This window comes from Nestor notabilis, unplaced genomic scaffold, assembly GCF_000696875.1.
Source record: "Nestor notabilis isolate BGI_N333 unplaced genomic scaffold, ASM69687v1 scaffold5403, whole genome shotgun sequence".
Taxonomy (NCBI): Eukaryota; Metazoa; Chordata; class Aves; order Psittaciformes; family Psittacidae; genus Nestor; species Nestor notabilis.
Window position 1 is genome coordinate 27,991 of NW_009920543.1, and position 25,955 is coordinate 53,945.

Genomic DNA, 25,955 nt, shown 5'->3' on the forward strand with positions numbered 1-25,955 from the left:
ATTTTATTTGATCCTGAAAAATCAAAGAATTACAAAGGTTATGTACAAGTATTTCTGGAAGTAAAAATCTGGGATCTGTTGCCAAGGTTTAACATCTGTGTTTGCTGTCTCAACTACTGATTCAATAAATATGTCTGTATAAAACCTTGTGCATAGGACTGTCCATTTTCTGTGTTGAATTACCTTAATCTTACTTTGTGGATGAAAATAATAAAGGCTTAGCTAATTCAACACTGTGGAGGCGACACATCATTCCAGTTCCACCAGCAGATCTCCTTCTCCAACGGTATCACCAGCTTTGCAGTGCACAGCTTTCACCTGCGGTACAGAAACAGGAATAATTTCAAACCTCCCTCAATAGCATGGTTAAATAAATGGTTTGGTTGACATTGCTTATATAGAATATCATATCTACATTGCACAGGGTAAGTGGCCAAAGCAGCATTATGACCACCACAGGGATCACAGGTGTATGTTGGAAGGGCCTCAAGAGGTTGATGTCTCAACCTCTAGTGCTCAGAGTCCAGCTGAGTTTTGAGTATCTCTGAGAATGGAGACTCCACCATCTCCCCAGTGCTTCACCAAATGGTGTCAAACTCCACCAAGGTATTTGGGCATCTACCACTAGCTGGTTTTCTTATGACTTGGGTGCTTGAAGACCTGAAAGTCAGATGGAGATGGCACACTTAAAAGGCACCTTCTTCCACCTGTCTGCACTGCTGTTCGTTTACTAATAAAGTTTAAAATCTTTTATCAATCAGAGGACAGGCTGACTCTTCAACACTCACACTTGGACGTTTCAATTAAACATTCCAGTATTTCTTGCATTACAGATTCTAAATATAACTGAATTTTGGGACTGAAACCATGAAGTGAGATTCCCTCAATCCCCAGAGCACTGGGATAGATTATTCAAACTTAACTGGGATCCTTTAACATAACTGAACTTGGCAAAGCCTCACCACTGTCAAATGCAGCTCATCTGAGGGTGAGTTACACACTCATGTGCAGACTCCTGAATTTTAAAACGGAAACATCTTCCACTAGTCCCTCATTTCCTCTATAAAAGGCTGCAACATGTTTGAATTCCCTTTCAGCACATTGGAGCTCCAGAAATTACTTGAAGCTGTATATTAGAGTTTACTTGCAATATTAATTCAAAACTCACACTGACATGCCCAAATTGTTGGTCAAAACCTTGTTCAGCAGTTACCTAAGTTTAGTCATCCAAACATTACCTTGGGCTCCTAGAAGAAACCTGGAGAATACCCAAAATATCAGGCTAATATTCCCCATGCCCTAGTTAGTTTGATAGCCTAAAGCCACATGAGTTGTATCTCTGGCCATGTAGCATATTCATAGCATTGCTCAAGACACAAAGCTGGACACTGTGGACAAAGACATGATGTACAAGAAAGGGGTTTATTTCTACATCAGTAGCTAGGCAGCCTACCTGATTCCTGAGCCTCAATCTTTAAAGAGATGGAAGCAGTGTGAAAAATATTCTACTTCTTTCTTTTCTGTATCTACAAAGCCAGGGTTCAGCAAACACTGTGGCTGGCCAGTGCTTCAAACTCCCCAGTGGTTTGTGACATTCCTCATTCTGACCCACACGCAGCTGTCCCAGAGGAGACTGGAGGCACAACAGTCCCTCTCCATCTTTCCCTCATTTTTAAACCACCTGCAGCTGGAGTAAACTCAAAGTAGACAAAAACAAACCACTTTTCTCACAATTGCAAACAGGAAAATGGGGTTGGATGCAGAAAAGGAATTCAGCCAGGAATGAAAATGGGAACAGCTTCCAGCTGAAGACAAAGGAACTGAGTTTCAAAACACAGTTTCAGGGCATCAAAATGTAGACTACCAGCCAGTGCCAAACAACCCATTCCTGTGGAGGGGCCAAGTTATTTTGGCACTCAGAGTCATGACTTTGCACTGCAAAATGAGATGAATCCTGTTTAGCAGCTTCACCTCTCCACAGCCCAAAACTCTTTTGCCTTTTCAAATTCTTAAAATTCAAAAGAATCAAACAATTTGCTTATTATTAAAATGCAGACACCAAGGGGACATTGCAAGGTGCCCATCGGGCCTACTGAATGGCCTGTGCACCAGTCACGTTCCACTTTGAAGGACTAATAATCCAAAAGTGGGGTTTACATGGTATCTGTATAGAACGAGTGGGTGATATTTATTAATGGGAGAGGTACAAGCAGGATTTTAAGGAACAGTTCCATAGGTTACAGCACACCATGATGGGAAAGGGAAGGTCACAGTAAAAAATAAAAGGGAGTGGGTGGGAGAATGGCATTTTAATTACAAATACTCCCTAGTTAAAAGCAGTGGATGCAAAAAGGCAGCAGTAAGGGGTTAAACAAAAGAAGCAAAGATGAAAAATTAAATGCTGGGAAATATTAATCAAGTGAGAAAATAAATTATATAGGAATTAATGCATGAAATAAAATCATAAAGTGGCAACGTTAGAGCAACGGGATAAGGTATGTTCTCCCTCTCTCTGCAATTCTTTCCCTTGAGACCCAATTTTGCACTAGGTACACTGGAAGATGCAAGCCCTGGGTCCCAGCCTCAGCGACAATGTTAGTGCTGTGCCAAATAAGCCTTTCCTGTAAACACACAAACAGTCCTTGGCACAGAGATCCATCCTGAGATCTCTGCGAATCTTGCCAGTGGCCGACCTTATCCCTGCTCTGGAGAGCCAGGCTCCCTCCCTGCTGCCTCCCTCTGGGATAAGGGATGTTGCACTTGGGTTTGTTCCGCTGTTTTTAATAGCAAAATGGCAGTGCTTCAGGGAGAGCAGAGGGGCTTGTCCCCAGGCAGAGAAAGGCTGGAACAGGTGAGGAAATACTAGATAGAAGAGAATACATAAATCCAGATCCAGACTCTGCCCTCCCTTTGAAAAGGATGGATCAGGGGCCCATACCTAAGTGATGGTTTCAGGCTGTGAATTATAACCTGGTACAGGGATGCTCTGAGGCCCTCACATGGGGACTGGCAGTCCCCAAACCAGATGGGGTTTAAGGCACATCCTTATCATGTAATCTTAACCAGCTCCTCACCCAGAGCACTGGTTTTGGTACATCCTGCACTGCAGGAGAGTCCCAGGTCAGGGGCTGCAACGCTGATCCCTCAGAAACAGGGTATCACAATACACAGCCTTGCAAAGCTTAACACATCTTCAGATTTTGGCTTCTTATCTAACAGTCACAATAATAAACAAATTGCTTCATTCATCTTCCTGCAAAAGCACTTTCTATGCCTCATTCTAAGTGGGTTTTTTTAATGTCAAATTGTTTGTAATTAATGAATTAACTGACAAAGAGATCTCCCTTCTTTCAGTTGCTCTCTGGAAAGATGGAATTTGGAGAATCAGTCTGCAACACCTTTCAGTTCAACTTAGCACTGCAACATAGAATCACAGATAACAAACCACTTAGGAGAGAAAGACTTATCTGAATTCTGAAGCCAGTAAAACTATTTACTGCTGTGCTATCTAAGGCTCAGAACTACTTAACAGCATTCACAGCAGATCCAAATGTTAAAAATTAAAGACAACTCACTTTGAAAGACTTACAACAATCAGACTTAATTCCTTAACAACCAGAATCCTCCTTTTTCCCTTTTTAAATCCTATCCTACTTGACAAGTTGCATACGGTTTTAAGCGACCCAAGGTAGCTTACCTTGCCTGTTTTAACAGCGGTCATACTGTTCTGCATTTTCATTGCTTCAATTACACAAATCTCTTGACCTTCTGCAACCTGGTAAAATTCAAGTAGTACAAAATGAGGATAGAGGATTTTAAATACTCTAAGTGTGTATGAGTCTTCTGGAAAATAAAGGGATTATTTCATTAAATGCTATAAAGACTCCGATGGCATAAATCAAGGCAGCCAGCTACACAGTCATGACACAGACCACAATCACAAAATGCAATTGCTTTTGCCAAAACCAGCAGAAAAATAGGGGACAAGGAATCACCTGCTTAAAACCACCACTGCAGACAAACCACATATCCACCACAGACCAACATCAATTAAATCCAGAGCAAAATTTGATTTGTGCAGGTTTGGCTGGAAGCCTTTGCTTTGCTTCCCTGGTGCAAATCCCACAGATACTAATCCTGATCCAGAAGCCAAAAGTTCCTTGGCAGGTGTCCGGGGAGCATGTGCTGGAAACTCCAGCATTACCCAATGCGCTAATGCTGAGCAGAAAGTCACACCTCTGTGAACGGCAGCACCCAGATGATAGCTGATGACTTTAGACTGATGGAACAGAGCACGCCTGCGAGGAACCACCACCTCTCATCCACAGGGGAGGAATTGCAGAGGCAAAACCATCCTTTTCACCACAGCTGATAGCTCTTAAAAGGAAACACTCAAGTTTCCTCTTTCTGCTGGCTTGTACTCTGCAAACAGGCATCAGAAGCTCCATGTCACCAGTAACCCACTGGGCTGCTCTGCTGGGCTCCCTGTGCATCCCGGTCAGATCCTCCTTTCAACACCTTGGACTATGCTGTGCAGAGGAAACAGCCACTCAAAGCTTTACAGTGTTGGGGGGGTGCTGCCTATACAAGGGGGGAAAACCACAGGACTCAGGATTTATCCGCCAGAGATGAGCCAGTCATTCCATGAAGATGATGCATGTCGGAGAGGGAAGGGCACTGGGACCTCCATGCCAATATTTACTTAGGATTTACGCAGGTGCACTCCTCTGGGGTGCCTGGCTGCAAGCGTCCACTGCAAGTCTTGCATTAGGCACTTTAGCAGATGTAGCTTGCCATTCGCTCATTATCCCAGCAAATTTGGGATGCTTTCATTCTGATGTCAAAGTTTCATTAAAGAGGGTAATTTGAGACTTGCAGAGATCTGATTTGTTACCAGAGTTTGCAACTTGTCTGTTTGTTATACGTGCCAGTGCCCTCAAAATCTCTTTGTTTATATACATACATACAGATACATTTTTGTAAATATATGTAAAATAAATAATACATATTTAAGGACAAGCGTGTTCCACTTTGGAGGAATATACCATCTAACAGAAAAGTGTGAAGTCAGAGATCAAATGCACATGGCATGAAGTACATTCTGAAAATCAAAAGCTTTTTTTTTTCTCCTAAAGCATGCACTAGCAATGACTGAAAAGCACTGATACCTGACTATGGATTCACAGCAAGACTGAAGAAAAGAAATTATGTTAAAAGGTGCTTATGCATCCTTTCTCCAGCAGACTGCCAACAGCAATATGACTGCTTTTCGTGGTAGGTAAGGGAAGTGTTTGCTCTGGGAACATGGTGTACTAACTGGATACAGAGAATAAGCAACACCCAATACTTCACCTGCAGAAATTCCATCCTGAGCTTCAGGCGAGCATTTAAGTCATTAGCAGTGTCAAATTCAGTGAATAGTATCAAAGACTTATTCTTTGTCTCCAGTTACTTCCCCTCTATTCCCTTTCCCCATCTTTTGTCTGGTTCCTTCCACACCTGCTGCTCTGCCTGTAGCTTTGTCCCAGTAGCTTGTTCTTCCCTTCCTGGCTTCTTTTCCTCCTCTTCTCTCTGTATCACTGCTCAGCTTTTCTTGCATCTGCTCTGAACGACTCAGACACTTCTGGGGTTAAGAGGAAGCTGTGAATATCTACAGCTGTTAAAAAACAATAATAATGATTTAAAAAAAGTCTGTTGGAGTTTTGAGGGGGTTTTAATAGCCTATTCCAGAAACAAATCTGACACTCAGTTAAACTCAGCTATCAAAGCACCAAGAACATGGGTCTCTAAAGTTTGCTGAAGATTGAGATGCTAGAGTGCAGATCTGAACTGAGTGGCCTAATTTCAAGGGCACAAGAAACTCTTCTCGAGTCCCAGTGCAATTCAGCTGTAACATGGCTTCATCGGGTGGATGGCATGCAAATGAACCAGTTAGCAGCTACCTAAATAGAGTTCTGGAACTACATCTGCTGGGAAAGTATGGAATTGTCTCTAGATCTGGCACTAAAATGCCAGGAGGTATTAAGTGGTTGTGGGATGGAAATGTCCCTGATTCTGAATTTCTCATGTTCACTCCCTTTCTCAAAAATATAGTTTTTGTGTTTTACATAATACCTGCTGGGTTAATGGCAAAGAAAGTAGTGTCTGGGAAGGAAATACCCCTCCCCAACCCACAAAATATATAGACAAAGTATCCAGTTAATATCTAGTCTTACTAATTTGGAAGGAAGGAGGCACTTTCCACAGGTACCATGTGTGAAAATGCTGTGTCAGTACTTCTGATGATGTGCAATTTGTTGAAAATTGCCTTGGTGAAAGTGTCACTTAAGCACAGAAGTTTAATTACTGTTCTTATGTTAAACCTTTACATCTCCACTCATTGTGTTGCAAAGCAACAAATCCTAAAATTAGGCACTTGTATCTCTCTTTTCTCTTTTTCAGTCTTTTGGGCATTGTCCAACTTCTTTCATTCCATAATTGCACATATCCTTTTGCCTGTTATTTAGCCTGCAAATTAAAATCACGGCGATGTGTACAAGTTCTTGCTTTCTACCCTATTTAAGGATTTATCTGGGCCATTTTTAATGTAGCATTTTCAACATATAATTTATTTCTTTCAGTAGATGGTAAACCAGTGTAAACCACGATCTTTACATTTCAATTTAGAGAGGTCTCAGTGATGACCTGAATCTGTCAAAACAGGCAAATAAAATCAAAGAAAACATCTGATTGATTGGAACCAACTGAAATAAAAGGGCTCCTTTTCTTAAAAGAAATTGAACTCAGGTATCTCTCTCACAGAGTTACACTTTAGACAAATCTACTCTAACGCTGCTTGGAATAGTGAATTAAATGAGTGATTAACTGTTAGGCCTGCAGTCTGTATTTTAGTAGCTTGTTTCTGCATGGCGCGGTTCAAAGTAGCTGTTCAGTTTTGTTCTTCATAGAGTGAAAAGGAACAATAAAAAGAAAAAAAGAAAGAAAAAGATGAGAAAAGAAAAATCATTGAACAGGAGGGTTCTTAAGATCTCGATGTTGGTAACATCGATGATGTGAATTTGGGAACACTCAATAGCACTGTATGAATAACGCAGGGACTGCATGGCAGTTGTTATCTGCTCTGGACAAAAGGTTACACACGGGACAGGGAACTGTCATTTCCCAACCAAGCAACCCATGACATGGGGTGGAAGCAGAATTTGAGAAAAAGCAAACCCAAAGAGTTTTCATTTCAGCGTAAAGACAAACTGCACTTATGGATAGGTCCCTTTAAACCTCAGAAACACCAAACGACAGCGCGCACCCCAGGGCATAGCTACCACGGGATGGATCTTTGTGAATATGGTACACTTTCCTCAGACTTTTGCGCATCATCTGATAAAGACTTAATGATTGTGACAGGACATCTTCAATGTTAGGCTTACAAAATGGTCACAAGCCCCACAAGTCTTTCTGATAAACCCAATCAGCACTGATGTATTTCCCCGCTCTCTGTCTAATTGGTGTAAAGTTTGCAGATCTGAATCCCCTATCTTTTATCCAGCTTGCTGCGTCCTCTCCTTTGACATGAGGTCAGGGTTCACATTCGCATCCGATTATCGAAGTGGCACTCATTAACCGGCAGCCTGCCTCGCACCAAAATGAGTTCGCTGGAAGGGGAACTCAGCCCATTTACTCAGCAGATTTCAGCATTTTAAGGAGGCCTGAATGTCACACAGTATTGCTACGTTTTGAGGAGTTTCAGACATCTCCAGCTGATGATTAATTGTGAGTGATGGGAAATAAAATCCAGTAAAGCCAGCTGCTTGCCATGGTCGGCAAAATTACTATAATGGATATAGGCTGCCAATTTTCCAGTTTTACTGGCAAGTCTTCCAAGTGTAATTAAGGGAAGTTATAAATGATATGGAAATCTATCAAGTCCCATTTATTTTCAGAGGACTCTCTCCCCTGAGACTTTTATCTTCAAGCTTATAGTTTGCTTTGTTGTGCTAATGATTTAAACCACTTCTTATTTCTGATTAAAACTCCCAATATCCTTCATAAGAAGTTAGATCCACTTTATTCAGAAGGATTTAAAGAAACAGAAACCTTTTTTAAAGTTGTGTTTGTAACCATGCTGAGCTCTCGCTTCCTCTGTGGAGGCGTAACAGAGCATCCTCCATCTTAGGCACCTCGTTACTGTCTGGATTTCTGCTTCCAACGGATTTTGGGGATTGGGAAAGATCTGATGGGGGAAGGAAGCGAAAAGAGGGAATTAAAAAAATAAAATTTAAAAAATTACTATCAACAAAACCCCAACTTGCCTCTAAATCCTCCAAAAACAAAGATCATAGGTGCTGCCTTTAGACACTAGGCATTTAGCACAGGGTGGTGTTGCTCACTAATGTTGTTTGATTTGGAATAAAAGCATGAAAATGATGTGCAAAGGCCTAAAATTGGAGATGTAAAGGATGACTGCACAGTATTCCATTTCTCAATTTCATCCTTCAGAGCCACAAAATGGGGGTGATACAGTTACTGGATGAGATTTACAGTAACAGCTGTGGTCTTCCCACACAAGGGAGGACCTTCTAATGGGCTAAGGTCTGTTTTGAACAGACGGGGAGTAGCAAAACAAGGTTCCCTATTAAGGGTGTGCAGTAATATTCCTGATAAAGAAAATGAGTAGTGGTAGTCAGATTGCTTTAAAAGACCTAAATCTCCTTTCACTGTCAAAAAAAAAAAAAAAAAAAAAAAAAAAAAAAAAAAAAAGAAAGGAAAAAAAAAAAAGGGCGATCCATGTCAAAAAAAAAAAAAAAAAAAAAGAAAAAAAAAAGAAAAGAGAAGGAAAAAAAGAAAAGAGCTATTTTAGAAAGTGCTAACTGCTAAATAAATGAAAGACATGTAAATGTAAGGTTTTGGTTTTTTCTTAATCTCCTCGCTATGAACTGTAAAGAATGCATAGGAACCAGTGCCAGGGGCATATGGCTTTCTCCTGTGCTGAACATTCATACAAAAGACAGGTTCATCAGTCATTGGAGTAGCTGGATAAAAAATTAACTCCTGATGGATGGTATTTAGAGCTTACCTGCTGCTAGTACATTACCAAAGAAACACAGGTTTTGAAACCCACATGACATTAGAAACTGCAGACCATGAAGTACCCCATGTGCAAGCATGCTTATAATGTACGCCAGGTTATACAAAATAAGAAATAAGCTATTTAAACTCTCTGCCTAAAATTGGGCCTGCTGCAAGGAACCCTGGGTCAGCCCTACACAGGCCAATTAATGCACAGCATCTGCTGTACAGAAGCCGTGCATGAAGCACTTCCGAATGATTTCAGCAATTAAAAGAAAACTGTTTCCTGCCTGTTCTGACAGCAACTGTTTCAATGCAAGAGTGAGCACCAAATCATTGTGTGCAGCTGAAAAAATTAAGTCTTTTTTTTTTGTCTTTTTTTTCTCTTTTTTAATCCTGCAAAAAGGGGGCGGGAGGGATGAAGATTTCTCGCGGAATCGGATCGTTCTTTTGTTGTCCGACATTCTGTGGTTTTCTGCCAAATTAGACAGAAGGCTCCAAGGGTTTACGGGGCCCTCTACAGTATCACCTTCTGGTGCACTATGGCTCCCTAAAAAGATGGATCAATATCAACCCTGCTGATTTCCCTACCAAAGTGAACATCCCTCAATTACATTTTTAAGACCATTATATTTAGAACACAGGTGCTCTGCTGCGTAACATTTTTAAGGCTCTTGGAGCTGAAGGGAAAAATAACAATGATAGCCTTAAGCAAAAACAATCTTAGATTTGGTTAAAAGTGAAGTGAGAATTGGATTTTATTGATATCTCCTTTCTCAGCTTTGGGAAGACACTAGTAAATATCCTTCACAATGTCAACTATGCTGCGACTTGTGTCCTTTATTAAGCCTCATAAGTAAGAAGGGACAATGCAAGACGGTGCCATGTGAAATCCAGTTACCTTCTCTTGTAGCCTTCTGCAAAATAATTACAAACATTCACCTTGTTTATGCCTGTGCAAAACCACTGAACACCGAATTAAGTATCTAGTCACTATTTAAAACCCTTATGAAGATACTGGGATTTTTGTTTGTTGTTTAAACTTAGTCCATGCTGGTATCATTCCCTTCCCAGATTTTTTTCTCTCTGACTTGTTGGCAATCTGGCAGCAAGCATCCAACAAGAAAACAAATCAAGAGGAATTGGATGAGCAGCAATTGAAATTCCTTGACATTGTCCATTACCATGTAAAATAATTAGTGCAGATTTTCCCTTCTTCCCAAATTAACTTTGAAACCAGAGCTATAGAGCTGCAAACATAATTAGCAGCAATTAAAAGTACTTGACAAATGATTATTAAACTTTTTTTGCCACACTCCTTTAACGAATGAATCCAAAGATAGCACATCCCAAATTTTGTGACCTCTGACTAACAAAAGGTCAGTGATGTCCCCCTGACAGCAATCAGCACTGGTCATTGCACTCCCACTTATCCAAAACACACTTCCCCAACTGCTTTTGAGATCCCAGCATGTTGAGGAAGTGATATGCAGGCAGAGAACGTCTGGGGGCAATTCTTGTGCTACTCAACTCAAGGCAAGGCTGAAGTTTCCATTACGCCAATTTTTATCAGTCAACTTTTTTACCAATGGCCAAAAAGTTGCTTATTATTTGAACTGGCAAAGCACACCAATTAAAAAATAATAATTATGAATTATTTCCAAAGGATGATAGCATTTCTTCCCTAAGAGGAAGCACTAATAATATTGACTATTTGTAGCTCATCACCAAAATAGGATTTCATTCTTAATTACACCATACTTGAATACAAACCTTAGACTGTGCAACTGCATAAAGATATAGAAGAAAAACCTATTCAAGTCAAATATAAAGAAAAATACATAAATACGTTATGAGCAGTTACTATAGTTAAGGTGGGTTTTAATGTAAGCACAATTATTACTTGAAGCCTTGTGTTCTAAGAATGGTGAAATATTTAAATGCTTTTACTCTTACATTTCCACAGCTGTGAAAATGTTTCCCTTTCCTGTTTAGCAGTAGGTTTTTTCCCCCCACAAAAATACACCCCAAAAAATAACTTAATACACAGAATCATAAAAACTACGTGAGGTTTTTGACCACATTTGGTCAAGTTTGAAAATTCCATTTAACTGAAAAATGTAGTTTAGATTTGCTCTGGGATTGCCAAAGAACAGGAGGGAGGAAAGGAGGTAGAGGGAAAGAAAACAGGAAAATCAAAAACAAAAGAAAAAAAAGGTTCACACAAGACAAAAATCTTATTGGGATTTAATAATGTCTTACTGAATTATCAATACTATATGTTTCTAAATAAAATGTGAAACTGTTACTTAAGCAAATGCATTTTCACTGCTTTTCCTGGTTGTTATTGCTCTGTTACAAATTCCAACCAGTATAAGGTAAGAAAGATTTTTTTTTTTTTCTTTTTAGATTTTGAGGTCTGAAAGGTAAATGTGATTTAAAACACACAACTGGCTGACAGCAATGGTAGCTTTATAATTCCACTTCACTTCCCCTTTCAAAAGAGTAAACGATGCAGTGAGAAACAGAACTTAGGAAGCTGGTTTGTTTTGGTTTTTAGTAGTGAGTATTTCAGCAGTAGAGGTCAAGCAAAACATATCTCTTCCCATAGCAAGAACTTTCCAAGGCTTGTGAAACGGAAAATTGTGGAGAAAGGTTTTTATTTTTTTTTAAACTATTCCTCTGAAGAATAACAAGAGAAATTAAAACAACGCGCATGTGATTGAACTGGAAGAGGAACGCAGTTTAAAAGAACTGAAATGCAGCTTAAAACCTCTTCCTCTGTTTTTTAAAATGTGGACTCACTGAGAGCAATGTGCTTTGGATGTTATACACGTGAAAAAGCAGCCTTCAGGTTACACGTTTTTTAAATTACTGACATAATTAGCATATAGCAGCTGACATCTTGATAGAGATAAACATCCCATGCAGCATCAATACCCATGACTACTCTAGCATCAATTTCAAACCTAAGAAATTTTCATATGAGAAAAGTCCATTTAAAGAGTAGTTTGAATGGTGGTAACTTCCAAAACCTGGGGTAATCTCGAATTACTGGAAAGAAGAGAGGAAATATAGAAGCCTAGGTCAAAATAATTAACTGTCCTCTTCTTTTTGCCATACTCCTACAGTGATTCAGTAATGCTGGGGTGTTTAACCAGATGTGTATTCCTTTTACATATCTATGGATGGGAGGAATCATTAAAGTGATTTAGGCTACCAGCGCTGGTGTTAGCTTATTGACCAATGCCTGGCTTAGTAATGCCACCTGTTCTGCTTAATTTAATAAAAAAAAGAAAAAAGAAAAACAACAAAGAGAAGCATACAACTAGAAGAAAAAATCTTTGCATTTCTGACAGAAAACTGAAAAAGCAAAAACTATATTCTTAGGTGAAAATATAGCAAAGGCTACAAGGCAATAAAGATAGTTCAGATCTTTTTTTGTTGTTGTGGACAGTTCAGACTACCAAAGTTGGAATCAGCTGTGGAAGCACTTCAGGTTGCTTCTTTTAAAAGGGATACAACAACACTGCTTTACCTGTTTGACCATTAGGACCTTGGGCTTTCCCTTCCCCTGCAATTTCAATGCACTGAATGCTACATGCAAAAAAATCAAGCCAAGCAACTCAAGACAAAGAAGAAATCTTTGAAAGTGCCTGCCCATTTCCTGCCCTCTAAGCAAAGCAGTGAATTTGTGCAGCTCTAGTAGTTTTTATGGTGCTATATTTGTGGTAGTCGTGGTGAGATTAAAACTGTGCGCAGTTCAAGCTCCATATTCCAGCATAAAAATACTGCTGTGCACTATCAGTGCAGGCTTGTGCTATCATCAGTGTCAGCCAAAACAGAGTGAATCCCTTGTCTGGACTTCAATCCCAGTGGTTTCTGTGGCCCTTGGCACCATGGGAAACCAAAAAGTAACTCTCCTAAAACTGAATTTCATCCTAATGCACACTCATCATTAACAATCTACTTACAAAATAAATATGCAAACACCCTTGCACCCCAAAATGGGTATTTCGTGTATAATGTGACTGTGAGGAAAGTAGGCTAGATTTAAATCTTCTTTCCCAATGAACCATCTTCCCAGTCAGTCAGATTTCAAATTGTTTTGTTGTTTATGTTGCTTTCTGCTTCTAAGTGCCTTCATTGTGTTTCCAAGAATAATTGAGTGACAACTAATTACAGTCTTCTGATCACATGAAGGAAAATAAAGAAAGTAGAAAGTAACTAAAAAGCTAAAAAATTGGCAGCATCACAAGTTCTGCTTCTCTCTAAGTGACAAAGAGCACTTCCCCACTGTGTTACTAAAATCCATAGATCATCTTATAGACAAAAGAAAATAAATTCCTTGCATATGCAGTATCTTTTGGCAAAAATTAATTGAAAACTGCTCATCAGACCAGCTGGATAGAGGATGCTCACCCAATCTTCTACAGGGCTCATCAGACCAAAGTATTTTTCAACAACAGCAGCCAAATGAGAACATTGTGCTTCAAGGGAAAACAGTGACACATAGAGTGGGGGAAACACAGAGATCAGCATTGCCTTCTCATTTGGCTAAAGGCACACAGGAAGACATTAACAAACATCATACATTTTACCTGACTAGGCGTGATGCCCTATAACTGAACCACAGGCAATACACGCGAGTTTGTGAGTGAGGCCATTCAGACAAAGAAATGTCCCTCTCCAGGTGTTTCTTCAGTATTTGTAAAGTTACACATGAAGTAGGGGTACGGCAGCCCAGCTCCCTGTGCTGCTGACCACTTGAGACCATCTCTCTGTGAGCGCAGCACTGTTGCAGTAACTGCTGCCCTAACACTATGTAGCATAGATTATAGGTTAGGAGAAACCAATCTCAGAGTAGCTAATAACCAGGCAGCTTTATTGCTAGCAACAGCAACACCTGAAGGATGGACAACTACCTCATGCTCTCCCATTTTTCAGATGTGCTGTTTTCACACACTGCAAATTCGAGCTGCCAAACCCAGCTGCAGACTGGGAGCTACTTAGATTCCCATTTCTCAAGTATACTAAAGAAATCGGACTTTTCTCAAGCAGTGCAACAAAAAGAGCTGTATTTATCAGGGAGCTGCAGTTCTCTGCCCATCATGCCTTGAACAGCTGTAGTGAGTGAGCTGGTTTCTGACGGACAGCCAAGACGTGTAATCTGAATCACACCATCCCACTGCTTATTCAGTGCCGATAGCTGATGCTACCCTCATCTAGCTCACTGGCTCGCTTTTTTTTTACGTTTTGACAGTAGTCCTGAAAAGGACAGATTGAAGTTAAACCCTTTTCAATAACGCAAATGTGTTTTTGCAGTTAAAGCCACACAATTAGCATTGACAAGCTCAGGTCAGCAGAACATAGATTATGCCGTTCAAATGCTCTGCCACTCAGTGCCTCCAGCAAAAAGCTGCAGACGAGGAGATGAGATGAGGAAGAAAAAAATCTCCACACATTATTTAACAACTTGTGCTCTGATGCACTGCACCACTTGTGGATTTGTGGAGGGAGGTTCATTTATTTATTTACTTAAAATCCCTTCGGCTCTGGCCTCCTTTTCCACTGATTGTATTCCTTCAAGACAAGGAGAAGTAAGGGCAAGAAGACTGGTAACATTTAGCAGAATTAACTTCTCAAAAAAAAAAACTTAAATTAAAAGAGGTTCAAAATCCATGCCTTAAAAATGTTTCCGTTCTTCGCAAAAAGAAGTATTTGCTTAATCTCCTTAATCTCCAAGTATCTCCTTCACTGGTCACTCATACTGCCGAGACAGAAATCACACATTCCTCTGTGCATGGGAAGACATTGTGATTAATTTTAATTGAACATTGCTAGTTTTTAAGGTATAAACAGTGTGTGTGTGCATGCATGTATAGATCACAAACCCAGAAAACTAAATGCAGAAGCTAAAAGAATTTCTCTTGCTATTTTTTACTCAGCTGTACTTACTTCTCTTTCCTCAGAAAAGGCAGGAAATGTTTGTATTTCATTAATACAAACATTTACACCTACAGATCTTTAACATTAACATGGTGACTCCCTTCTCTCTCTAAACAGGCAGAAACAATCATATAGTCTAAAACCAAAAGTAGCCAAAATGTAAGCAAACAATCACTTTACCAGCACAATTGATGACCACCACATAGTAAGTGCAGTGCTAATTCTGGACTTGAGATCTTGATCCTATTTCTAAATCATCTTTCAAGAAAATCTATGTTTCATTGCCATAAATTACGAACTCTGTGACTAAAGCTTTCTGTTTGTATCTAAGTAAGTGCTACATACACACTTATGATATCATTTAACTGACAATAACACTTTAAAATCAATCTACACAAAATGATTTAAATATTTCTGCTTCTGCATCACCCTATTGCTTTCAGTCGTTAGGAGGGATAAGGCCTTGACCTTAGAAATAACATATGATACAACGTGGTAAAATTTAATCTAAAACTGAGTTCAAGTAAGTGTTTATATGTAATTCTAACACACTGTATTTGCATCTGTTTCCAGCTCAATGTGAGGTAAGAAACACTGGAAATCCCCAGGACAGCAACAATGTGTTCTGTTGCTCTTCTGTATGTCAAGTTTACTCCTTCTGCAGGGCAAGAGGATTCCCATAAAAGACTGTGAATTCCCAATGCAGGAAATTCATGTGTCTTGCAAAATGCTAACATAGGGATTCTAAACACAAAAAAAAAGGGGGGGGGCGGGAATTGACAAAGGAGTTAAATATCTCTCCCATATCCCTTGTGTTTAGTAATATCATCATTGCTTCAGGGCAGAAAATCAACATTCCTCTCCTGCTAGCACTAACAGCATATATAGACTTACGTATAGTTACATGCACATATGCAAACACACACAAATTCCACACACACACCCACCCCCCGGTTTGTGATGCAAAACCAAGCTATTTGTTGCATTTCAGCTGTGGACTTGTACCCAGCTGAAAAAGTTTTTTAAAGCCAGTTTAATTTGAACTGTGCTTCCTTATTAGTTTTTGTAATTCAAATGACAACTAGCACACATCCTTCAGCACACATTATTCTACAGGTGAAAAAAACCCTCCAACCTGTGACCTGTCATTTCAGTGGCACCAAGGAGAAGTTTGTGTGGAATATGTAATGAAAATGCAGATATATAGATCACATTTCTTACCGTGTCCCCAGGCTTGACAGAAACTGCCACCACTGCTCCAGGCATGGGAGATCTCAGAATGCTGGAGGTGTCCTCTGCTGCTTTCTCTGGCATGTACTTGCTCAGCTCTGCAGCAACCTTTGTCAGTATTTGTAATTTGTACTAAAGAATAGGAAGAGGAACGTTTTAGAAAACTGCACCTTGGTGAATTCCAGTCAACAATCTCCACTATTTTATGGCATGTTTTTATATAATACATCTGTTGTCTAAAAATCACTATCTGAAATCTTTATTCAGAGTTTCATTTTCAGGACATAGAAAGAAAAATATGCAACCCCAACGTGCAGCAACGAGCACATAGATGGAAAGAATCAAGTAAAGAAATGTCAGCTTCATTTAAAAACTGGGGATAGAAAAGGAAGATACACATTTAAAAACCAGAAATATCATTACGCTTGCGACACATGACCTTTAGAGGATAAGAAGTACTGAGGGATTCGTTTCCAGAGCTGTGCTGAACTGGAAATCGAGCTTTTGGGCAAGTTGGCTGGATTTTCAATGACATGATTGATTTTAAACATTGTGTTTACTTTTATTTAATGTTTGAAGTTCATAACTTGCTTAGATTTTGTGATCAAAATATATTAAACAATTTCAACTCCATTTTTTCATGCACAGGCAGAATGATGGAACATTGTGGTTGTAATGAATATACTTTTTCTGCAATAAAAACTGTTCAGCAGCTGTTATCTACCTTGAAAGAAACAAACAAACGAACAAAAAAAAAACCCAAAACAACAACAACAAAAAAAGAATGTTTTCTCTAGGATGTTTTATAAGAATTACAAATGGAAGCGAGTATAGTGACCCTCGGGTGTCTGAGAGCACCCCTTTAAACAAAACCTTTCTGAAGACACATATGTGCGTGTACACTAATTTCAGCTCCAGGCTTTTAGTTTTTACAAACTTGTAATCACTTTGACAGATAATTCGCTGCACTTAGACAGATGGCCTTCCCATTTGTCCCAGCGCAGAAAATGAATGCAAAAAGCCAGTAGATGGCAGCAGGTCTCTGCGTGAAACTCCCGGCTCACCAAGGCCAACGAGTGAGGACCAGCACCACACTTCATCAATAATTTAAACAAAGGTTTTAATAATAAGCACTGGATGAACTGCATTTACAATTCAAATGCGCATTTTGCTGATGTAAAGTTCAACACCTTGCTTTGCACAGTATGTTTTCCTCCAAAACAATTAGCTATTGTTTTATTAACAATAAAATGTCTTTACTTTTCAGTTTTACACAGACAGAAAAAATCCGATATCCTTATGGTGAAGGTAAAGGGGGACTCTACCTTCTGCTTCTGTAGAGAGTAGAACAAGGTATTTAGAAATACATGCAAAAGGTGATTAACTCTGTAATGACATCTTTAAAGAGCAGCTTTCAAAGCCAAATTAAAACAATGTAACAGAGGATTATCATCCTCTATAAATGGCGTGTGGACACACAAGATTATGTGCAATGAACAGTGCAGCCATTCGCTTAGAAATACTTGCTTCTAATCAGATACACAAGCAAATGGTTAAATGAACTGATCCCCCACCACCACCCCAGTAAACTAATAAAACACCACAACAACATCCCCTGAAGCTGTAAGTGGCACCCAAAGATTTCAGAACCTATTCCCAAACACATGCCTTAGTTACAATTGATGTGGCAGAGGGGAACCAGCACCATTTTGTATGCGAAAAGCTTCTTTAACTCCCAAGCCTCCTGCAGGCATCATCATGACAATTAAGACTGTGGCACTCACATTTTCCAACCCCAAATACAGCTCTGCCTGCATAAGCAACTACATTCAATATGGTAGGCTCTTTGCAGTTGCTTTTTCTAAAAGTAAAGCACATGTGTGTGATACACGTGCATGTATGCACACTTGCATGGACGCTGTGGGGAGAGGGGAGGTGATGCCTATAGGAGATTTGATGACAGAAGTTGCAAACAGAATTGCAGCAGTGTGACAAGTCAAATAATAACATCTTATGCATGTTTCTTTATTCTTGAGTGTCTGTTTTGCAATCAAGACATACAAGTGTCTGCCAGCTTCTGAAGGATATGATCCTTAAGTGAAATTACTGTGCAAATAAAAGCTTTTTACTCCTATTAAAATTCATCTGAGTCATAAGTGGCAAGGAAAAAAAGCTTGCAGAGTGTATTCTGCTGTCAATCTAATAAACATTCTGTGCAGAGGGACTATTTATCAGAGATAAATTGTACTTAAAAGTCCTTCATTAAATCTATGGGGGGGAATATAATTACACCAAATTGCACAGTTTCAGTATCCATGGTTAGTGTCGTCTTTGTACTCAGAGTTTGAAAATAAAATAAAAAATTTTAAAAAAGGAAAAAAGGAAGAACACAGAAATAAGTTAGATTTGTGGTCTGTATCGTTACCTCTTGTAAGAGACTGTTTTGATATGATTTCAAAGGATTAGGTTTAGATGCCATTTAGTTTTTAAGCCATATATAACACTTCTGAGCTGCCCAATTACAAAATTTAAACTTAAAGTGAAAGCTAGACCTTCCACATTCATCTAGGTTACAGCATTTCATGAGGACTGAAATAGAGTATTCCCTACAAACTCTACAACATAAGTGGGTGAAAGCCATGTTCCTCAGTTGACTGCACTTTAAGCTGAGTTCTCCATACCACGTTAAAATATCCCTTACAAACATTGTTTTTACTATCTTTATAATTTTCGTATCTTTTAGATTCCTTTCTCTGCAGGACTCCTGCTTTGCTTGGAGTGAGATGTAAGAGTCACTACACTCAAAGCTTTAAAACGTAGGGCTTTGTTATTGATGAGCTGTTCCTTTTCCTTTTGTATTTGTTTATTGTTCTTTAGTCTGTTTGGGGGATAAGCAAGTTACTGTAATCAAAAAGTAAAAAATAACAACAGTAAACTTCTGGGGAAAGGCCTTTTTTGGCACAGTTGATTCACAAATGACCTTTCAGAATATTAAAAGACAAAGCCGCAAAGAAAGGTTCCTTTAAGATTACCTTTGATGTATTTCTGCTGCTGGCTGGACCCCACTAAGTAAGTGCATAAGCGTCCCTTTGTAAGGTGGTTTCTCATCCATGGGGGATGAGCTGCACAGGGGGGACCAAGGGGGTTGTTCACCTAACCCAGGTGCAGCCTTTGGTTTCGTGAGAGCCACAAGACTCTGGAAGACCATGTCAAACAATGCCTGCCAGTGCTGCTACAACAAAACCAATCAAGAATATACCACATTTTGTCATGATCAACACTGCTGCTATGCCTTTGATTTAGTGAGGGCAACGCTGAACATACAAAGCAAAGTTTCAATACACTACTAACAGAGTGCGGATGAGTTTTGGATTTTCTTCCTTTACCCTCAGGAGAAGGAGTTGGGGAAGGCTGTGAAGTGTTGGTTATAAATATAGACCAGAAGGTTTCCACTGGCCTAAACCAGAAGAAACATCTGTTGGAGTCATAAATAGATTACATGTGGACTCTCAGAGCAAGGAAATCTGCTGCCATCAGATCTACACTGATGAGTAGTTGTCACCAGCCACTGCTCCACTCCGCAGGGTGTCAGAGCCTAATTCTGCCAGCCAAAGCCAAGTCAATAGAGAGGTACCCAAGAGAAGCCATACAGCTTGTGATGGCATAGAAAACAGGTGTTTCTTTTTCACAAGACTGCTGGAAGTCCACAATCAGTTGACAAAAATTACAGTTGGGAAAAGTGATGTTACTTAGTAGTTTTCTAAGGGTAACAGTATCCTCTCCTACCTCTCCCACTAAATGAATTGGACGTGTATGTAATAAAAACCTACCCTCTTACACCAAATCTCTGTGACAAAAAAGAAGAAAACAAAAAGGTGTAATAATAGCAGTGCAAATGAATAAGGTGGTGGGAAAGAAAGCAAATACAGTGAAAATTATCCCCTAGGTTTTGTGGAGGCTTTTTGTAGATCTATAGCCTACTGATCCCCAAGTAAGTAGGGAAGCAGCAGACTGGCTACTACAGAAAAAGGTGGTCAGGGCACATCTGCCCCCATCTTTGCTTAAAAAAGAGTTCTGTAGTTCGCACTGGTTCCCTCGCCATGTACAACAGAATATTGAAAAAATGCTCAAAACTGCACCGCTACATCTCATGTTAGTTTATTAAATATGATCTTCCCTGTACACCTGAAGCTCATGTCCCCAGAAACTCTAAATGTTCAAACTCCATTGCAGCTTTTATAAGAGCATCCTAGTCTATCGCTACCCATATGTTACTTACGGCAGTGTTTGAACCGCTGACCAGATACGGATTTTCAGTATGCTCTACCTAAATGTTCAACCATGTTTTTCAAACATCTGCCATTCTTGTGGTCAGAAGGGTGAAAATCTTACGTAGCTCAGATTTCAGCAGAGAAACCATCTGCCATGCGTCTTCATTATTTTCACTGACCTCACAGTCTCATTTTCAGAATCAGTGAAATTTATTAACTGTGGCCACATTACTTCCCTATAACATTCCTGCCTCATGTCACTCAACTGTTGTCACCTGTGGTTTGATGTCATAGATTCACAAGTAGTATGTTACTCAGGATTCATTCAAAACAATACTCAGCATTGTTCCTCTGCTGAGCACAATGAACACGCTGCCTTTTTCATTAACATTATACATGTTTAACACCATGACCATACCCTTGTTTAGATTTCCACCACAGCCCATGAACAGATAAACAATGTATCTAATCCATATTACTTGAAGGTGTCAGGCAGCACCTTCTTTCAGAGTCAAGGATTTGTTACTCAGCAAGGAGATAAATGACATTCTTCAAATCACAGAGGCTTTTTTCCTGGAGCTTGGAGCTCTAGAGCCAACTTACTTCCACAGGGTGGTGGCCGTGAGGACTGGCATTAACGCCTGCACAAAATAATGGAGTAGCAAACACTCAACATGCTAGAGAGACAGTAGAAAGAAAGAAAGACAGAAAACAAGAAAACAACATCTTTAAAAAAAAATAAAGAAAAGGAAAAAACCAAGAAGAAATGAAAAAAGGAAAAAGGAAAAAATTAAAAAGAAAAAATAAAAAAGGGAAAAAATAAAAGGGAGGGGGGGACAGGGAAAGGGGAGGAAGGGAAAAAATGAAAGGGAAAAAAAAAAAGAAACAGAACAGCCATAAAAATCATGAGCCTTTAGCAGGAGCAAAAGGGAAAGGAAAAAAAGAGAGAAGCCTCACCACCACACAGTACACGCTCCAGCAGCAGCAACTTAATTAGAACTGTAATTCAGCCACATTTCCCACTTTCCATTCCTTGTGTGATACATAATTAACACTCTAGAGAACCCTAACAAGGGTTAAAGCTGCGCAAAACCATCTTCCCTCCACTTCAGACTGGGGCTGAAGTGGCGGAATAGAAACCGCGCGGGCTGAAGGCGCGGGGATGTCCTTCTCTCGGAGCTGGGATGGGGCAGCCGAGCCCGGCGAGGGGACCGGGAAGGGCGGAGAAGCTCCCCCTCCCTTGCCGCCGCTGCCGCCGCATCTGACGCAGCTGGAGCCGCTGGAGCAGCCGGCTAGCATCTCGCTCTGACAACTCCATCAGCGCAGTCTCAAGGTAGCTGTCAATCAGGATGCATCATTTAATACAACAGCACACCAAGGATTTTCTCCTCCAACCCACATGACAGCGTATCTACAGCTCTATTTATATCAGCGCCCAGTCGTGTTTACAACGCCGTTGTAATTAGAAAAGATGCAACAGGCGGCAATATTATTCAGATCTCCATTTTGCCATGCTGCCATGTAAAGTGCGATCTTGCTTCACAGAGTCATGCTAAATGACAAAAGCGCTATTTTCTTCAGTCTCTGTGCTCAGACAGCACTTCATTTGCAGCTATCTATAATTAGATTAATGGTGTAGTGCCGTACAAAGCAGGCCCACTTCACATCAGATAGCATATGAATTAGGACAAACACTTATTTCAATTCCAGGCAGAGAAAGCAGTGACTGGGGTATTTAGCATACCCTTTATGGTGGAATGAGATGTTAATTGTGTACCATTACCTCTAAACTGCTTGCTTGTTGTATAAATCACTGTGCTAATTGATGCAGAGATAGAAACGTAGCCACAGGCAAGAAGGCAAGGGAACGAGAGCTGAAGATGGTGGATAAAGGATTATCGAGTAAAACCATATGGAGATGAGATTCTTTTGAAACCTGCCCACAAGCAGTACTACTATGAACTACAGGGGAAAAAGTGCTGCACTGATGCGTAAGAAAAAGAAAATACATATATATTTTACGTCACCGTTTCAGAACATAATCTTAGTGGTGAATCCGAGACAAGCACAAACTGAAGAATAAATGTGTGTAATGAACCTCAACACACGCTTCCAAAAGACAAGTGGCAGGCTATGCATGCCTGGGAATAGTCACCACGATGCCCGGACTTTGGGGGCCTGAATTTAACATGTAACTCTTTCAAACTATCTAAAGCAGATGTCCCCCTGATCCATCTGTGGACTAGAAATCGGGCTTTTAGACAGAAAATGTGTATGTGCTAAAAAAAACCCAAACCAACTAAACAACCCAAGAACCATTCAAGCAGCCACTGATAAGTTAAATGAGGAGGAAGGGAAGCAGCATTACACACCTGTAGTAACGACTACATGTATTTTAGCCCATACATATACAGACAAGAAAATCGCTGACAGCCCACCAACCGCCACCCATACCACACCACACTGCACAAGCAGGAGAGGAGAATTCCTCAGAAGTAACAAGCAGCTTGTCAGCTCCAGGACTAACCAAGCCTTCTCTCTCACAGATGAGGCTTGTAGTTGTTCGTCATCTCTGTAATAGCATTTCACTGGTGGCGTTTGCACCTGCACTCCCCAGGGCTGATTCCCTTGCCTTAAATAAACCATGAGTTTGACCAAACCCTCTGCCCACACTCCCTACCATGAGGAGTTGCAGCTTCCTCCTACAAGTGGACACCTTTTAGTCACAAAATGGGTTGGACTGTAATGCTTTTAAGGACCCTTCCCCCTCTGCTACATATGGCTGAAGTCAACTCACTGAGTTAAAGTTACCAAGAAGGACCAAACACACACCAGGAGCCTGTAGCATGCCTGCCCAAGTCTTAGTTTGGAGGAAAAGTTAGCTAAAAATAGATTCAAAAAAGGAAGAGAATCTACAATCCTGAGCACTACATTCAAGGACAAGCTAATAGAGTGACACCTTTGAGCCGTGCTTCCTCCCCAACACATGCTGCAAATCTACTTGGTATAACATCTATTCTGCAAAAGAGTGGCTTTAGTATACGTGGAGTCAATGCCACTGCATCCTAAATCATATCCCATCTGTCCCAAATTATTATTGTATAAACTCCCTTCTTAAGCTGCTTCTTCAGAAAACTGGGTTTATCTGGTACACAGCTAAGACAGCTTCATACTTTGATCACTAACACAATGCCAAGACAAAATGCTAGCAACTAAAATACTACTCAATGTCCTGTTCTAAGAAAATACCTTCCCTTCGTTCACAACACGATACTTAAGAGCAAATGCTAACTTTCAACCATGAGCTCTAAGATCTTAGCACTGTGACATAAGCTTCTGAAAAATACAGGGTATCTTCCCTGTGAGTTCAGTCCTCACTACTCTTCACTGTTTGATACTGCTTTAGCTTAAAAGAGCAAAGAGAATGCATTATTTCTACTAGACATCTCACTGTCCTAAGGTTCATTAAAAAGAATGAAATGCTGGGTTTTCCAACTTCGTTTTTAATTTCCTTTGGAACTACTTGTTTTTTCTACTTAATGGCAGCTATGTATTACTTGGTAGGGGAGGGAGGTAAAGTGTTGCAATACTGTTTATTGACCTCAGTTCCCAAACAAATACAAACAGCAAATATATATGTATATGTGTATCCATGTATATAAAGGAGGGATTAGGGGTGGACAGTTACTCGTAACAAACAAGCAAGTACTAATGTACAAATTACTGCTTGCTGCAAAATCAAGTGAATAAGCAGAAGAGAATCACATATTGGTTGATGAAGTGCTTCAATTACTTTGAGAGAAACCTTTGAATTATTTCCGACACAATACACTAAACAGGAGTACGTAGAGTCGTGTTAAAAACAGCATTTGCTGTTCTGAAATTACAGTAGAGTTCAGCAGTTTAGATTTTAGTCACCAGACATACAAAGCCTGTGGATTATCCTCCTTTACCACTAAAGCTTACAACTTTTAAGGAAGCACTAGCTATATTTGGCCAACCAAAGGGACCTATGAAACAGAAACAAATGGCAGAAGGAAAAAAAAAACACCCTTCGGTGTTGACTACTTTGAAATAACACCTCCCAAGTGTGCAGCTAGTTGACATAAATGGAAACGCATTGAGGAAAAGAGCTGTGAAGCTGTGTAACAGTCCTGTTCCTAATCATTAATCACTTTTTTTAGACCATTTAAACTAGCCCATTAGAGCCTGCAGCAAAATGCCAACACTCCCATCACTTGCATGTCAGCAGTGCTGGTGTTAACAGGAGAAAATATATGGCTTCTATGACTGTGCCCCAGTTCTACAGCATTTGCTACCTTTAATTGAAAAAGGCAGTTAAACACAAGGTAAATCATTCAGTTAGCTAAGCTGTTTAATAACACATAATTGATAATGTCAATATGTTACAGTGACATAATGCATCACTTTCATCACTCTTATGCTTCAAATACGGTCAACTTATACTTCAAACATTTACTTTATATCTGCTATTTAATAAAAAAGCCAGGGAGAACTGCCTTGAGTACCACATGTGGAACATTCGTACACACAAACTACTGCCTCAACTCAGCTGTGGGTTGGTTAGAAACAGGTTCCTGCCACTACACTTGCAACTTTATGAAAATGGTTTAGTTATGACATTAGCAACTTGGTTTTTGCCTCAAAACACCAGAGACTCTCACTGGAATAATATATATTTCTCTGATAAAATCTGTTGGAAAAGAGCATGAAAAATCTGCACGGTTGTATTCTGAAATGTGTCCCAATCCTGCAGGCTTTTCCCTAACTTTTCACATGTAACCAGGCCAACAATAGCCATCAGGACTTGTGGTTAGTATGAGGCAAATCACATTCCTGAGTACAAAATCATACCCCCTAAACATGAAACATGATCTGGAGTAGGAAAAAATACGTCCTATCACTTATGTACAGACAGTGTGGTTAAACCTGACTAACCCCATTATATAATACAGTGGGTTCTAACATGTAATAATAATAATAGTAATAATAAAATATTTCTACAAGTATTTTAAAAGGGCAAGAACATTTGACCTTTGTATAACGTTAAAAATGTAACCATTGACAAGAACCGCGCTCATCTGTGTTGCTGAGAACAAGCAGATGGTTGCAAAATGAGATGGTTTGTTTTTCAGAAAAATATACCTCCCTCAAATACTTTCCCCCCAAAAAAAGAACTAAGCAACAACAAACCCACACAAATAAAACAACAAAAACAAAAAAACCCCACAGAATCAACTTTTAGTGACCGCTGCCACAGGATGCATGTAGGGAAAGACTAAGTGATAGCAGACAAGACAAAGTGTGCTGCCACTTTGAACCTCCATTACCTACATGTAACTTTAATACTTGTTTGCCATGAGATTTTAATTGTATCACAGACAAAATGGATCGGTATTCTGAAATAAAAATACACTGCCT

The 25,955-nt window shown here is 39.8% G+C and overlaps 1 protein-coding gene across 1 annotated transcript; it reads right to left on the minus strand.

Annotated features, from left to right (window-relative positions):
• On the minus strand, positions 1-21,812 carry PCCA (propionyl CoA carboxylase, alpha polypeptide). The gene is made up of 4 exons (XM_010010716.1): positions 21,621-21,812; positions 16,234-16,374; positions 3,698-3,775; positions 1-318 (listed from the first exon to the last, which is right to left on the minus strand). The coding sequence occupies exons 1-4, from the start codon at positions 21,810-21,812 to the stop codon at positions 250-252; spliced, it is 480 nt and encodes a 159-aa protein (XP_010009018.1). The 3' UTR covers positions 1-249.
• Positions 21,813-25,955: the final 4,143 nt, after the last annotated feature.

Bases quoted from the DNA above. Each gene is read 5' to 3' on its own strand.
- PCCA (XM_010010716.1), bottom strand. From the start codon at position 21,812: ATGCTAGCCGGCTGCTCCAGCGGCTCCAGCTGCGTCAGATGCGGCGGC. The intron at 3,776-16,233 runs GTAAGAAATGTG...GAATTTTACCAG, and splicing joins CTGTCAAGCCTGGGGACACG to GTTGCAGAAGGTCAAGAGAT. The intron at 319-3,697 runs GTAAGCTACCTT...TCTGTACCGCAG, and splicing joins CCGCTGTTAAAACAGGCAAG to GTGAAAGCTGTGCACTGCAA.